Source organism: Centruroides sculpturatus, unplaced genomic scaffold, assembly GCF_000671375.1.
Source record: "Centruroides sculpturatus isolate CEXI.00-Female unplaced genomic scaffold, Cexi_2.0 scaffold1288, whole genome shotgun sequence".
Lineage (NCBI taxonomy): Eukaryota > Metazoa > Arthropoda > Arachnida > Scorpiones > Buthidae > Centruroides > Centruroides sculpturatus.
The window spans coordinates 153088-171532 of record NW_019385439.1 but is presented as its reverse complement, the minus strand read 5'-3'; the positions used below and the strand labels follow the sequence as shown (position 1 = coordinate 171532).

General features: G+C 31.6%; 1 protein-coding gene across 1 annotated transcript in view; it reads right to left on the bottom strand.

Annotated features, from left to right (window-relative positions):
- LOC111639005 (integrator complex subunit 6-like) overlaps window positions 1-18445 on the bottom strand; it is a 67941-nt gene that overhangs the window by 44352 nt on the left and 5144 nt on the right. The window contains exons 3-4 of the mRNA XM_023384780.1: window positions 9620-9859; window positions 2992-3175 (exon numbers count right to left, since the gene is read on the bottom strand). Coding sequence (XP_023240548.1) covers window positions 2992-3175; window positions 9620-9859 — 424 coding nt within the window. The remainder of the gene's footprint in view (window positions 1-2991; window positions 3176-9619; window positions 9860-18445) is intronic.

The following is an 18445-nucleotide window of genomic DNA, read 5'->3' as shown; positions in this document are numbered from 1 at the left end:
GAAGTGGCTTATATAAATCCAAATGCAGCTTGGAAAATTACTTTTAGAAATTTACAAATGTATTATGCTGTTGATGATAGAAGATGCCGTGAAAGAACAAACNATTTTGTTTATTTCTTTTTAAAAGTGTTTTATTTTTTTAATTTTATTTGTTATTTTTAATTGTATTTTTGGATAAATGTGTTATTCTGGGGTTGGAAATCTTTTGTCCATTGACAGTTCCAATTATGTGTTAAATAAATAAATAAATAGATCTTTTGAAAGAAATCCGAAAATTCTCCTTTTATATGTAGATATACATGCTTTTATTGTGTAGTAGAAAATAAATTTGTAATCTTATTGCAGAGAAAGTTAATATTGCAATACTACCACCAAACAAATCACAGCTAATTCCCAGCTTAAAAAAAAACGGCCAGGGGAAGGACAAGATAATGAGAAGACATACTTCTCTTTTAATGCTTCTCACAATCGACATGTCTCATAAATGCTGTAATTCCATCGTATGTAACTAAATGAGGTTCGTCAAATGATGCAATGAACCAGACAAATATCATCATCATAAGTTAACCAAGTTTTGAATTCATTTGCTTGAGCCAGGTTTCTTAAATGTACAATTGTGTGTACTTATTTGAGGAAAAGAAGAACCAAACAAATGCCTAGACTGATTCATCTGAAAAATCAATTTTTAAAACTCAAAACGCCAGTAAATTTAGCATAAACAATTATTTTTACTTCAAATCGTACGAAACACATTTGAAAATTTAACGTATTACAGCATCATTTGTGAATCATAACAAAAACTTTAATACAGTCGACCCCCTTATAACACTGTTGATTATTCTGTTTTATATGAATTCCATGTTGTACGAGTCACTTACATTTTACAAATACGTGAGCCGTACACGTACAGCCAGGCACACGTATTTGTAAAATCTAAGTGAATCGTACAACATGGAATTCATATAAAACGGAAAAATCAACAGTGTTATAGGGGGGTCGACGGTAGTTATAATGGAAAAATCATTTTATCCTTAAAATTACGCTTCTATATAGACTGAAATTAATTTAGCTTGAACAACACCTTAAATACTTTTTCAGAAACACTTTAATTTCTATAAAAGAACGTTTTCACCCCTTTACACAGGTCTGCGTTAGGTTTAACAAAAAGATTTGAACTGTCTTCTTAAATAGAGCAAATTTTCTTGTTAAACATGATGCAGACCTGTGAAAAGAGTCAAAATGTTTAAACAAATTGAAGTGTTGCCGAAAAAAGTATTTAAGGTGTTGTTTAAGCATTTTATCATTATAAGTAAACATAATATATATTAAAAATAATTTTATGTAATATTTTTTCAATTAAGATATAATTTTGTTTATATTTTAAATGGGGTTTCCACCTAACCCAATAATGGGTGGCAACCTCAATGTCACCTATCTCTCCTAAAATGAGACAGTTAGTACCGACCGAGTGCAATCTCTTGTTGCTCCGACTACACAAAAGAAAAGTCCATCTTGACAGACATCACCTTGGCATTGTATATTCTCTGCTTTATACACACAAAAGTTTCCAATAAACCAACACTTAATTATTAATATTGTAATTTTAAAAACACAATTTCTGATGGAGTGGAATGGGTTTAAAAATTTGTTGCTGTCAGATACTGATATAAGGATATGTCATTGGCTAAAGTTTATAAAATGATAGTTGTAAATGACCTTCTCTCAGATTACCTTCATATATAAACAGTTATTGAATTTGTTCTTTCACACCCAGTACAAACTGTTGAGTGTGACAGATTTCAGTGAGATTACATTAACAAAAAATTCCAATTGGAAACTGTCGTGACGTAAAAATTGTTGGCAACTTGCTAAACATCTCCATAAATGGCCCCCAAGATGGAAATTTGATTTTCATTTGGCATCTGTTACCTGGTATGAATCAAAACCAAGAATTCTTCAATAATGTATGATACTTGTGAGTTGTAACAATATACTTATGATTATATTGGTAGTGCAGTACACTATAATAATGTAATTGTGAGAATAAACAAATGTTTAAACAATAATGTATTGTATACTGTTCTAGGCAGCCTCACGGATGAGAAATGCTAGCTACAGTTTCTAAAATTTTACAACTTTTTTAGTAAAATTCTGTAGTAAAATTCTACAGAAAATTTTTTCCCAACTTAAACCCTGTATATTCATATATTTGTGGGCAAATGTGAAACGTCACAGACAGCTAGCAATATCTATTAACAGGTCTGGAAAATTTTTTCATGTGGTTTTTGTAAATTTTGTGAGACAGCATAAAATTTTCTAGCATGAAGACAAACATGGCACCTATTAGTCATTCGCACTCGCTGTCTCCTTCAGAATTACTGGAGTTAGTTATTCAACACTATCAAATCAGAAGAAAATATTGTGTAGTTTATTAAAAGAGATGAATTAGAAGACGAGATATTAATTCTTCTTGTAAATGTTGTGTTTTTTAAAAACTAACTCACTCTGGGAGGTGAGGGAGCCATCAGTAAACCCACTCATCAAAGGTTTAATCTCAATTAAAACATATTGTAAAATGATTATTATTAGAATCGGATATCATAATCATTAATTTTTAAAATACAGTAGGTCCTCAATTTAAACTAATTGGGAAAAGGAATATCTATTATTGTCAAGAGTCCATTAAATCAAATATATTTTAAAAACATATATCAGTAATGATGTACAGAATATATTAAAATCATGTTATAATGTTTAAGTATGAATTAAGTATTATTATAACGTAAATTTATTTATTTATACTCATTGATTCATTGGCCCAACCTTTTACCTTTTAGTATACTCTATTCACAAATAAATTTTTCCTTTAGAAGACAAAGTTTTTGTCCATGAAATTTGAAAGTCTGTTATTAGAGAACCTACTGTACTTAAAATTAATTAATAATTAATAACAATAACTATTACAATAATAAAAAAAAAAGTTTAATTTACCGCCAGTAACTTCACACATGGCATCAATAGGCGAAGTATCGGGTGGAACAACGGAATTTGGATCCCTTTCGACCGGTGGCGTACCGGTTAATCTAAGAACTAACGAGAATAATCTCTGATCCCATCGAAACGGCTCTTTTGTTAGTTCGGAACCTTGGACAGATGAATGCATTGGTAGATTTAACTGTAAAAAGAAGTAATAAAATTTGATTTAAAAACTTTCTATTGATAAAATTTAAAATAAATTAATCAAGTATTTGAATTAATTTAATATTTTTGAACTAAACTCCTAATTCTTTGCAAAATTTAGTAACAACAATAATTCAAATATATAAACATCCCAAAGCCCGACATTTTAATAATAAGCCAAACGATTGCCGGCTTGCCTACCTCTAGTATCAAATTACTTGGGATTTAATTATTAATAGTAACAGTAAAGTAGTCCTATTTAATCTGGCAATCATTGTTCTAAACTTACAAATACAAAAATAAATTAATAGAAATTAATATATTTATATATAATTAATAGGATGTTTCAGACATTATTTCAAAGCCCTTAGGCACTCTGTGAACGCATTTACGACATTAAAAGTTAGCTAGTTAATGAATTTTGATTGTAGAATATAGTTTCATATTTAAATAATCCTATAAAGCCCATTCAAGTGTTTAAGAGTTTCACAGTTTAAGAGTTCTATCATATGTTGTGTATTTAACTTACTAAGCTTAAGTTTAGAACAAAGTTTGAAATTTAAAATTCGACCTATTTAAATTCGAAATGTTTACCTTGCGATGATATTAAACTGTTGAAAATTATTAAATTTAATACGTCTATCTATTTGTTTTACTTTAATTTAGTAAGCATTATAAATCACTTCTGACAATACCAAAAATATATAAAATAAGCAAAAGAAAATTATATGTGATAAAATTTGAGAAATTTTGACACAGTTTCAACAATAAAAATATAAATAAAAGCACTTTCGGCTTTACTACTATGGCTTCATCGGTTAGAATAAAGTAAAAGATGAACAGAAATGGCATTATTTTAAATTTAAAACATAAAATCAATAATGGCATGTGAAATTAAAATAATTAAAAATAACATACGACTAAAACTAATTAGTGTACAATTAATTTTTCGAGTATTAATGTCTTTTTTTTTTTATTGTATAAATTGCTAATTGTGAAGCCACAAAACACTGTAATCTCAACACAGTACTTAAACCTCAAGTTGGCACTTTACAAGCATTTATTATTAAAACAATTTTGGCTAAAAGATGACATTTTTTTCCTCTAGGAGAAAATAAAATTTTTCCTCGTCTCATTCCTATTGATAATTCTTCTTTGATACGTAGTTTCATGTCTTTTTACTGCCCTTAAAGCGTCTTTTATACTTCATAAGCCTCTGACAAACCCCTACCTGTGGCATCTACTTAAAACAAAATTCTATTATTAGGCTTTGTTAACAGATGGACTCCACATTTCTTCTTTATTTGCCAAACTTCTCTATTGTTTACACGTTCTTTGAAATGAAGGTGTTGTATTGCAACTATCAAATGTAAAATAATCACTCTAAGTTTGACAGTTTGTAGGTACAGGTACGCATATGAAGGAGGAGCATTAACAAGAACTTAAGAGTTAAGGCATGAGGTACAGCTTTTGTCTAGGATGTAAAATGTGTGATTACTTTATAATAAGTTGCTCCACAACTTATCATTAGCAAAATTTAGGAGTTTTACATCTATAGAAATGAAACGTAATAGTACTACTAACATATGGCCTGTACTGAAATAAATATTTTTACTAGGAAGCCAAATAAGTTATTTTTATGATAGATACTAAACCATAAGCTATCATCTAATAATGTAATCAGTAAATATAAGAAAAATATTGAATTGACATAACTTTCTTCTACTATAAACTTAATGCAAATGAAAATAGATGTTTGAGAACAAAAACACTCCAAGTTAAGGAATAAATATAAAGTAACAAAAACGTGATGAAATAAACGAATATATAAACATAAAAATTAGCAAGAACTCAATAAAACTAATAGTAACTTGACAAGTATAACAAATATAAAGATGAACGATAATTATGATCACTTATTGTGCACGTATAATAAAATGTCTATATCTCTATTGTTCAGCAAGTACCCTTGAGTCTGTGTTTGTAAATTTTGATGATCTCCAGGTTTTTTGCATGGACAGGGCCAGTGACCAATTTTATGATGGAAGGATACTTTATCCTGTAAAGCTAGATTGTTTTATGAGAAGCAAACACCATTAGTGCAGTTAAAAACTTATTTTTCCTCAAATCATACTGGTGTTGTTTTATCCTATTCAGCAGCAGTGCTGAGGTTCTATCTACTTAGTTACAGTTTCTCTGAAAACCAGTTGATGGTTAGTCGTTCACCTTGCTTTTATTGTTTCTTATAAGTTGGTATAGTGGAATTCCTTTTGAGTATGACACCATATATTTCCTTATTGGTTATGCTGTTATAGCTCATTGTTACAAATGCCTTACTGAGTGATTAAGATGATGATCCAGTGAAGGTTTATAAAATAAACTATATCATTGACTGATGTAGTTTATTTTATGACTGATCTTATTGGAGAATGCAGTTTTCTGCACACAAGATTTCTCTATATGAGCCAAACAGATCATATAATAATTGAACATAGGCTCGAGAATTCATTCTTATGTTAATGAAAAGAATATCTGTTTTCTCGAGTAGAAAAACCTGCCCAAGCCATCACCAAGCAAACTCATTTGCTAGCTCATTTGAAGTGCATGGTTTTCAAGTTCTAGTATTTTATCTTATGTTACTGCTTCTACCTCCTTGTATATTTTTCTCAGCATTTTGATGCACTTGACTACTCTTCTCAGCACTTTCATATGAGAGATAAAATACGCTATAAAAGCACCCAACAATTTTCCAATTAATAGAAAATGATAAAAGATCAGTGAATGGGTCCAGGTATTTATTCTGTGCTTATGGAAGACAGGCAAGTAGGGAAAGAAAAAACATATATTAGAGTGACATCACAAATGTTAAAAGAATGAAGGAACGTGTATACTCAGTAAGGAAAGGCTTGTCTACAGCAGTCTTGACAGCATTTGGAAATGAACTAACAAACTTGTCCTGCTTGCACTTGCCATTTTAAATTTATACAGCATTTTCTTTGCAAACATTTATTCATTACTCATCTTTACCAGTGACGAGTAAAGAAACTCTTATCTTTCCACTTAACAGATGGAAAGATAAGAGTTTCTAGATAAAAACAGATTTTGCATGAAGAGAAGACGAGGTGTGAAATGTAACGAATTCGTCTGCAAAGTCAATAAAAGGACAATTCATCAATTTTTCTTTAGAAATTGATCTTTGGAAATGATCCTCCCGTGATTAAATCCATTCTTTGTTAATAAATGACAATTCCAATTTATAAAATATAAATAAGTCAACTTTGCACCATGTATTGAAGGAAATTGAATTTATGTTTGATTGTCAAAACTGGAATTTAAAATTGAAAGAATCATCTGAACTGATTGCATGTTGATTTGAGAACAATCAATCAAGAAAAGAATGGGTAACAATGTTACATTGGAAGTCATGTTATTTCAATTCAAAAATTTTCCCCTGAAAGCTGTTAGGTAGATGACCGGCACTACTCTATTGTTAAAGGAAAAGTATGATGTACAGGGACAAGCCACTACTAATTTGAGGTGGAGAGCATATACAGTCGACCCCCTATAACACTGTTGATAATTCCGTTTTATATGAATTCCATGTTGTACGAGTCACTTAGATTTTACAAATACCTGTGCCGGGCTGTGAACGGCTCATGTATTTGTAAAATCCAAGTGACTTGTATCGTATCGAGTGATCTCAAATGGTTCTTGCATTATTATGGATAATGCAAAGGTATCAAAGTATAAAAATTTGTCCACAAATTTGACTGATTAAATAAGAAAGAAATATCATGGCAGTCTGAACAATTGAAACAGAAACTATTGGAGATATTGAGAAAATACAGAGGCTAAAGTATTTGAGTTAGTCACGTTGATGACATGGCTAAAGCAGCAGGTCACACTGTATTACATCTACAACCATATTATGCAGAATTTTATCCAATTGAGTCATCTGGAGTCACGTCAAAGCTTACATTGCACATCACAATAAAATTTTCCAGTTGGATGACATCAGAATTTTATTTAAAGAAGTAATAAAAGCCGTTACTGATTCGTGTAAACCTCGTTTGTCAAGCTTGTTAAGAAAAAGGCAGAAGAATTTTTGGAAATCGGACTTTTCTTCTAAAGACATCATTGTAGATTCATTGTTCATTAATACAGATACACCAGACTTAACAATTCTTAATGGAACTGAACAAGATTGAAAGATGATATTTAATCATTGATAATCATTTGTTAAAGCGTTGTCAAATAATTAAAATCTTGTTTTATATGTTTGTTAAATACTATGTTATTAACTTATAATAATAAGTAAAACCTTTTATATTATTTGTAAAATACAATTTCAATAATAAAAAATGATAAATAATTTAATAATTCATAAATGATTATAAAATAGTTATAAAATCTTCAAGAATAGCAACAATTTAAGATTGTTGTCGTTTTCCTACAATTATAATCCAACACAATATAATACAGTTGTAGTTATAATCCCATATTTTGCAAGATTTGTTGCTTAAAGTAGATTTCTTGTTTAGCTATGGCAGCAAGTGATACCCATTCAAAATCCAGCACATCAGCTCCATTCTTATTCCGAGAAATATTATTATAGATATATTGATATGGGATCATCCATAAATTATGTAATGCTATTTTTATACTTTCAACTACTACTCCACTCTCCCTGTATTTTTATTGGGAGAGCGAGCCCAAATTTTCTAAATGTTCTTGCAATGCACAGAGAGACCGATCCAAAATATGGAACAGAGGGGCTTACCAGGGTAAGATTTTCTTTCTTTGTATCTAAAAACCATGAGTGGAAAAAGTGACGAAGAATTTGTTAGTATGGAGAAGATTGGATTTTGATAATGTATCAGTTTTTTAAAGGTATCATTAGCCTTTAATTTTTCTAGAGAATCATAACTTAAACTATTCTCTTCATCCTATTCACATACAAACTAGACATAGATATAGATCAAATAAATTTTTGTATTGACACTCCTAACTTACAGAGATAATAAGGTTTTCGTTTAATGTTTTGTGATTATACAGAATGACCAAGACCACCTGTATACCCTTTTTAAAATGAAGGGAGAGAGTTTATTTGATAAATTGAGCACTGGCTGATAATGCTATTCCAAGACGAAGATCAAAGTTTTTAAATGGGACATGGTGGTCTTTTTTAATTTAGAATTGGATTAAATTTGGGGACGTCCATAAAATGTATTAATATGAGTTGTCTTCTCTGATAATACAAGACTGAGAGATTACGATTGTATTTATAAATGCTTTACACAACATTTCTTTCAGTGATATAAAAACAATTTGTATTTTGATTTTTTTTTAATATGTATGCATATAACAGCTAGAGTTTCCACGATCAGCAAAATATAATGAGATAAATACAATTTGTTATAAAAAAAAAACTATCTGTCTAACATGATAGTTACAGTTCTCAAATAAAGAATTTCAAAACAATAGAGAGGTTGTGGCCGAAGTTCAAACTTTAAACTTATACGGCAAGCAGAAGTACATGTTTGATGTTTGAACTCCAAGTAAAACATGTTGCACCACACGTTCACGCTCACATTGTGCACTGATTCATGGGATATTGTTGAAAAATGGCAGAAACATTTAAGAACGATTAAGGTAAACATAAATAAACAAATTAAACCATTTAAAAATATTTAGAGGATGTTTAATAACACTAAATAATTATTTTTAACTTTAATTAGCATCGTGTTTCCTTCTATACAATAGGACAATTCCAATGTGTTTTGCCTATTCTCACAACATAATTTTGTTGAGGGAAGAAGTGGCTTATATAAATCCAAATGCAGCTTGGAAAATTACTTTTAGAAATTTACAAATGTATTATGCTGTTGATGATAGAAGATGCCGTGAAAGAACAAACATACTTCAACAGAGTTATGATAAGCTATTATGAAAACAAATATATAAAAATTCTATAGGCACTTCCCATCACTTGCAAAAAAATTGAATAATTAAATAATTTCTGGATTAAAATTGTCTGTTTCTTTACATTGTTATTCACAAATGCTTAAATAATCATTATTTTAATAAAATACATCATAATTTTAACCCAAAACACAGAAAAATGCAGACGTTTAAGCCGAACGTCTACATGCCATGCTCGACATTCCAAATGCCATTGTCAAACTTCTAGGATTACAAGATGGCGACGTTCAACGTTTATGTTTTAGAGATGAACCGCAACCTCTCTAATATCTCGATTTTTACAATATTTGAAAAAGAAATCTGAAGTCTATAAAGCAGATAATAAAAAAGAGATATTAATTCCTAATTTTTGATGCAAGAAATAATATATTAAATAATAAAAATGGATATAAATGAATTTTTATTATATTTCAATACATCTGTTTTTACACTTAAGGCGAAAAAAGTTTTACCATACCTCATCTTGAACTCCATGTATGGTGGTAAGTTTTCCTCCATCAGTTATGACTACAATAATGGACGGTTCTAGATAAAAAGGACATCTTCCTTGACCATAAGTATCGATTCCTGTCTGCATGCGATTGATATTCAACAAATCAAAAGCATGTTTTAATGCAGCCCCTAACATCGTCATCCCATAACATTGCAAGTTTTTGAGTTCCGACATGAAAGTTGCATGACTTTCTTTCCATCCAGCCTAAAAATTTAAAATGTATGTTTAAGAAATAAATAAGCTATTATTATGGAAAATAAAGCAATGTTTTCGATATAACCGTAAGATTCACTTGTTTGTACTAGAAATCATGTGAGAACTTCATCTTTGTTCTTTAGTTCTGTATTAGACTTACGTTTACATGAGAGAGACTTATTACAGAATGACCCACATGGTCATTCTATAAGTCAGTTTTGGACAGATTAAACCAGAAAAAATCTAGAAAGAATATCTATGCCTCCCTTATTAGAGGGCAGAGATATTCAGTTAAGGAACACATCGAGATGCAGACACACCTGTAGGACAGTTTAGTAAGAAACTGCACACGGGTCACATGATATATAGCGGAGCAGATTGACACACACATTGGCAGGCAGTTTTGTGACGTTTGCAGCATTCTGAGTGTTACGGAGCTAATAAATTATTATAGAACCATATGAATTTAAGTTCCAAATCAGATTGTAATGCAGAAATGGACATGCTTACATTACATATAATGTTTCAAAAAGGAAAAAGTCATTTTGGAGAAATGACTGTATGAAAAAAATACCCAAACCAGTCCCTATATGGGTGCAAGAGGTAAATTTTATGAAATTGGAAAGACCATCAAAAATATATAAATTTTATTCCGATTAATTTTTTAATTGAACGTGTATTTTATGAGATATTTATCAGGATCATTATAAATTCACTACCCTGTACTGTACATTATGTAATTTTAAATATTAGTACTGTAATTTCGTGCAGATAACACACAAGTTTGAAAGGTAATTTAAAATTTAAAGGTATGGGTCATGTAATGGGATGATTTATATGACAATTTTAAATTTTAATCATGAGTTAAAAACAAAAGGCCATTGACAGTTCGAACAAATATTAAAAATCATCAACTTACAACAAAATTCTGAAACTAAATGATGATACATTACAAAATGAAAATATTAAAACACACAAGACTCGTGACAAAATTCTGTTTAAAAGACTGCATACAACTTTTGAACAAAATTAAACAGAAAATAATTTTAATACCAAAGATTCACTACTCAAAAACCTTATACAATGCAGCCGTATTTATTAGCAAATTCAAACGTTTTAGGTCATCTTTAATGACCTTTCTCGAGAACAAACGAAATTGAATGTTGACAGATTTGTATTAACGATAAAGGCATTTATCGTTAATACAAATCTGTCAGCATTCGATATCATTATAGATAAATAAATTTTAAAAATTAATTAAAGTTTAATTAGTTTTTAAAATTTATTTATCTATAAATTGGTGATATTATATTGGCATGTTCATAAAATTTCTCTATTCAAAGGTTAATTCTACATTAATAAACTGCCGAGGAAACAAAGTAAATAGGAAGACACAATTTCAAATTTATTAAGAAAAGTGTGTTTTAATATTATACAAATTAATTGATATATTTGAAACTATAACCAACAGAATAAAAAGTTGACTGAAGGGAGGTATCAGAGACCCGAAATGCGTATCGACCAATGAATAAATAAAGAATGTAAAAAACCGCCTTGTGTCTAATCAATTTCACTTCATCATGCCGAGGAAACAAAACAAATTCTACAATCAAATATTAAAAACAGGCAAAACTGGGTCATCTGGTCATCCTACCTACAATAAAATTATGGGGGTAGCCAGTGAGTATACAAATTGTAAAGTTGAAATTTAGACACTTCAATCTTTTTTATGGAAACAACTGAAAAAGTATATAAATAGAGTAACCGACGGACATTTCATCACACATTTCATTGGAAATAGATGCATCAGACAATATTGAATTTTCAAAAGTATATATTTATGTGCTGTAAATGTATACTTTTATGTACTGAAAATTCGCTTCAAAAGTGGCCACAACATAAAGAAGGCTTATGACCTCACCAGGAAAGCATTTACTGAAACATTTGTGGGTGAACAAAGGTCATCCAGCTGTTGCAAATGTCAAAGGGTTGATAGTACAGAAGGTGATGATCTCTATTTGTTGGCATCATCACAATGGAGCTGCTTCCAACCAACATCACTGTCACGAAAGAAGTTTACTATGAATGACTGGATCATTTGAACATCAAGATCGACAAACTACATCCAAAAATTGACAAAGACCAATATTGCCACAACAACATGCTGGCACATAGAGTGAAGATGACCTTAGAGAAGCTGACCAGTCTGGACCCAGAGGTTCTACCACATTCACCTTACAGTCTGACTTAGAATGAACTGACTACCATCTATTTTGCACTCTGCAGTCCCACATTGCCAATAAACAGTTCAATAACAATACACCACACTTGAAACTTTCTTCAAAGATAAACCCTAATCATGACAATCTACACTCGAGAACCTTTATAACATAGTAACAGCAAAATTTTAATGAATACTAACATTTTCGGGCTTCATCAGTTATAAACCTGATAAAGATTGAGACCATCCCTGAGACCTGTTCTAAATAAAGCTAGGTCTCCAACTTGGATGCTTGACAATGTAGTACACAATTTTATATCGGAGCACTTAAATAGGTATGCTTTAAATGTCAATAACTCCACAGACCTAATTGATATTTTACAGCAAGTTAGGATAACAGAAGAAGCATGCATTACTGTCTTTGATTTCATCTCCCTAAACCCCTTGATAAAAATACAACCATGCTTCTGTGCGCTTAGGGATATGTTACTAAGCTAATAAGCACCCCCAGGGAAAATACACAATGTAAACATGTGTTGGAGCTAGCACATATGTTATGTTATACATCATTTTTCCAATTCAATAACAATACATACTTACAAAAACAGAACATGCCTATGGGCAACCCCTCTCTGGATTTGTGCGAGTTGGTAGTTCGGAAATTGGAGTAAAAGGTCATACTTCTATTCCTATTGAACGTTCTGGTTTATAAGAGGTATGTTGATATAAGAGGTATAGAAGGCTGAGCCCAACATGGATTTTGTAAGCTCCATGAATAACAACCCATCAAGCTAGATCAAAAGAGTAACACAAGCACTCATCTTTTTGATATCAACAATTGCCTCAAAGAAAACAGAGTGGTAACTAGTGTCTATTACAAACTATGCTATGTATCATTATTTATTCCAACAAATTCGGTGGACCTGTTTTCTTATAAAATCATGGCCTTTCATATGATAATGAGATAGGCTAATATAGGGTCTTAAACCCTGTAGTGCCATTCGGCAAAGCAAGGGGGTAGAGTTTGCTTTATGAGGCTGTGTTCCATTGGAAGGAGCACAGCCTCATAAAGCGAACTCTACCCCCTTGCTTTGCCGAATGGCACTACAGGGAATTGTGTGCCTCTCAGTGGAAGTCCTCAGTAAGAGGACTTCCACTGAGGGGCAGTCCTTCCGCAAAGGCACCCACAGAAGCAGCTACCATCTTCTTGTCCAAACTTGGACTTGAAGTGGGGAAACTTCCCGTGTCCGGTCAGTATTTGCATTATTTTCCAATCACAACTTACTGGAGTTTAGCCAACTTCAGGCATAAAAGTGTAAGTTGACCTACCTAACATACTTTGAGTCCAGTGCTCTTGCCAGTGTGTCATAGATTGTTGCAGTAGAGTACCTTTAATGTAAGTACCTGAGGGTGCTACCATACTAGTTACAAACGGACCCATGGCCCCACCTTAGCCAGTTGATCAGCACACTCGTTACCCAGGATCCTGCTGTGGCCTCAGATCCAACTCAGGGCAATATGTTGCTTGTGCCTTGCCCTCAGTACCCTACCTATGATCTCCTGTACCAGCTTGTCCCTGTGGTACCCGTTGCTTAAGGCCTGAAGCAACGACAAGCAAGCTAACTTTGACAAGAATATGACAATCACCAATCTACAAACTATCAATTTTTCTAATAAAAATGCCCATAAGAAAAGAATGATATACACTACAAATTATGATAAATAAACTGAGAAAAACTGTTTTTCAAGTTAATTTTATAAATAAAAACACAATATAACAATTAGATCAATAAAAATGAACTTTTGCATATTTTTTGTTTATCTTTTGCCTGATGTTGGTAAATTTATTTACTGAAAGTGCTTGCTTTTGCTGTCCTATTGTGCTATTTATTTGTTTAAGTAATACCAACAAGCAGGGCCAGCTCAAGAAAATGCAGTGCAAAGTTGTCGGCTATGACATGGTGTCATAGCCAATGGATGACAACAAACTAATGTGATCAATTTTCAAATTTCACAAGAGTTGGATCGTGCAGAATCATGGGACGTTGCGTGATCACACCATTTGCACTGCCATCCAATTAGCTTTGCCAACAAGACAGGTTTCTCTGCTTTATGATTCAGAATGTCTGATTTATTGATCTAGCGTGCCAAATCTAGTAGTATTTATTCAAACTGAAATAACTTTCCTGTTTAATAGAGATTGAGAGGACAAAATATAATTCTTCTTATACAAGAGCCACTCACATTAAACCTCTGATTACTGACTTTAACAGCTCTGTCATTATCATAGTTACATGGAAAACGGATTGCTAAACATTTAGAAGTCCTTATCCTAACTTTTTCTGTCCTGAAACCTTAAGAGAGTTTTTATCAAACTCATTATGGATTCTGCCCATGGCCAAAGAACACTTTGCTGAAAAGTAAAGGATTGAACAGACTAATATACATGTAGTATATTTTAATAAAATCACTTATGTTGCATTCATTATTTTGAAGTGACATGGTTGGTCTTATACAGTGTGGAAGGTGATGAAGGCCAGAATTTGAACTCAGAATTAGAGAGAACCACAGAAAGCCTTTCACAAACACTCTAGAAGGATAGCACAGAGGGTTTGAACAGAGAACGACAATCATCCACCCTTTATATTGTCAGTCATACTTTTATTTCTGGTTGGCACAAAAAGTCACACAGTAAGCAAAAAAGTAACCTGGAAAATAACTTTCTATTATGGCAAATGGGTTGGCAATTACTATAAATAAGCCAGGGTGACCCTCGATCCAAGAAGTGTGTGGAAACAACAAATGTTTCAGATGCCAAAGTTGACAATATGCAACTAGTAAATGCAATTTTAATTTTTTCTATACAGTACTTACATGTATATCTTTTATTTATTATCAAGAGCATTTATAATTATGTTATTTTTACCTAAAATTATGTGTATTTGCAGTGGCGTGCCATGACATTTGCTGATAGGGAAGCTGTGNTGAACAGACTAATATACATGTAGTATATTTTAATAAAATCACTTATGTTGCATTCATTATTTTGAAGTGACATGGTTGGTCTTATACAGTGTGGAAGGTGATGAAGACCAGAATTTGAACTCAGAATTAGAGAGAACCACAGAAAGCCTTTCACAAACACTCTAGAAGGATAGCACAGAGGGTTTGAACAGAGAACGACAATCATCCACCCTTTATATTGTCAGTCATACTTTTATTTCTGGTTGGCACAAAAAGTCACACAGTAAGCAAAAAAGTAACCTGGAAAATAACTTTCTATTATGGCAAATGGGTTGGCAATTACTATAAAAAAGCCAGGGTGACCCTCGATCCAAGAAGTGTGTGGAAACAACAAATGTTTCAGATGCCAAAGTTGACAATATGCAACTAGTAAATGCAATTTTAATTTTTTCTATACAGTACTTACATGTATATCTTTTATTTATTATCAAGAGCATTTATAATTATGTTATTTTTACCTAAAATTATGTGTATTTGCAGTGGCGTGCCATGACATTTGCTGATAGGGAAGCTGTGCTGGCCCTGGATAGAATCTTGAAAGCATTATACGATATTTTGGGTGTGTAACATCCACCAGCTCAACCACCAGAGATTGGTGCTGTGTGAAGCGCATGCACGAATGCTTGTAATCTGGGTGCTTTACACTGTCCAAATATTTTAGGCCATAGAAGTTGTCCCGTATTCGACAATACAAGCACTTACATTGGGAATATGCATATATGAATTTATATTCGAATATACAACAGCAATCTTATGTATAGAAATTTGTAATTAATTCAAAGTATGTTACAATATGACAATAATTGCACAATATGTATTTATATTTTAGAAAATATGACGAAAGTGGCACTTCCACAGCTTCCATGGACGGCACGCCACTGTGTGTTTGCTGCTTTAAGTTGTAATGGTTACTGTTTAGGTCTGGGAATGGGTTAATTCACTTTCCAATGGGAAGAATTGATTCAGATTTTGAACAGTCTCTTGAAATGAATTAAATTCAAAGTACAAGTTGCCACTGTATTCATTATAAACCTTTAATTAACATACTAAATTTCCTCTAACTAAAATGCTTTGCTTTTTACTCATTTGTATGTATCCCCTGGGGGTTATTAAATTCAAATGTATCTCTTATTTGAAACTGGGGTTTATTTTTAATAGCACCTTTATTCCCCAAGACTTATTCAAAGACTGAGATTTATTTGAGTATTTGGCTTTAATCAAAGAAATATGTATTTAACAGTTATCCTTCCACATTCAAAATATAGGTACACCTAGAGTTCAATATTAAATTTTAACAGTTTCTTGAAGGAAAATATCTTAAAACTCAATACCAAACTTGACGTGCACCTTAAAATTAAAGAAAAACAGTACAATTGGTCTCAAAATGGCTATTTAAATAGCCTAATAAAATTCTACTGTCTTGCCACAAAATACTCTGTATGCAACCTTACTATTAAACTAAGATAGCAATATGAAGTCATAATAATCTTCAGGTTTTGCCCAAGACTTCTTTATGTTTCAGCAGTCACTTGAAACTGTAGTCAAATCTTTAAACTACTTTTGGATTTATATTAATGTGAAGTAAATTTCTTTAAACTCTTTTAAATAAATTACTTGTTGGAGTGATAACAGTCTTCAGGGAGTCTTAATTCTTTTAATCTATTGATTACTTTCAGGAATTAGATTAAAAAGATTAACATTCTTAGAAGAAGTTTGTTATCTTTAAAGATAAAAATACTTCAAGCCATAAATCAAATTGAAGTTTTTCCATTCATACTAAATACAGAAACTTAGGGGAAATTTTTTTCCAAGGTCTATACAAATTTATCCATAGATTAAAAATATAAGCTTTAACAATGAATCTAAGTAGTGTCGGTTTTTTATTATTCACATGGTATTTCACAGTTTTAACATAAAGTAATTGTGTAATAATACAATTAATAAAACAGCCATATCAAATAAATGGAAATTAATGAATCCAAATGTCCAAGTAATCAAAAAATCAATTCAATCCATAACTTTAGAAGATAATAACTACTGATACTTTAAACAATTTCTTGCTAATGCCAACTAAATGAATGAAGTGTGTTGCAAAATGGACCTTGATTGGGAGTGAAGTAACTTTGTAAGGAGGAGTTTAAAGCTACTTGCATGGCATATGAACTGCTATGAAATGGATACAAACTGCCAGTCCATCCATTCCCTATCAACAAGTGTTTGACAAGTTTATTACGAGTTAAGAAAGTCTCAACTTTTGCCAAACTTCAGTTTATTCGAACCAATCAACTTTTCAAAACTAGCATTTGAAACCTTTATAACCAATCATTCCCTAACTTAGTATGTGTCATATAGTACAATGTGGGCAATGTTTTGTTTTGGTCAGTGTTCATTTGTAGTGATTCATATCAGCTTAGATGAAGCCCTTAGCACCTTATTACAAAGTTATCAATGAGAGGAAAAGAGAGGCGAAGCAAATAACTTTGTATTCATATTTTTGCCTGAACCTCAGCCTATTCGGTCATCAATGGATTACCCTCAACCACGGTCATCATCGGAGAACTGAAGTTATGTGGGGTGGCATTGATGTATGAGATCAATACAGTGGTGATTTAAAAATTGCATCATCAAGTTCAGCTATAAATAAGTAAAACTTTTTGACACTAAACATGTTTTTATTGAAATATATGAAATATTGTTTATGCTGTCTCCTCCAGGAATGCATCACTAACAAAATAAGGATAGCTTGTACTGTACATATCTGAAAGAACAAGAACTTGGATTTAGCACACATTCTTCAGATTTCAGACTGTCTATTTAGGATAGTTGTCTGCTTAAGATATGTGGATATCCTTAAAAAAATCCAGCAATGAGTTGTGTAACTTTCCCAGCAAAATCTTAAAATTGTGTGTGGCGCCATCTGTTGAGAGATTTTATTAAAATGCTTTTTATATTATTAATTAATTATTATAAAATGTCAAAAAGCTTAATTTTGAGGAAAGAGATGTGTTTTATAAAAAACTGTAAATGCCAATAACGAGTAAAATCTCCATTAAGTTTGACCCACTCTACCCCCCCTCTATCTCCTTACCCCTTGACCTATAACCACCAAAACTTAATAGCACCAATGTCTCTAATACACAAACCTCCCTGCAAAATTTCAGAAATTTGTGACAAAAAGCACAAAAGTTATTAAGCTTCAAAGAGAGTAAACAAAATCATGCTCCTCCCACACATACACACACACAAAATAAACTCCCAAATTTTTTTTTTTTTTGCATTTCTCAATGTTTCAAGATCCCTAATCCAAAAAAAAATCTTAGGGAATATTTCTGACTGATCACCATACTTTT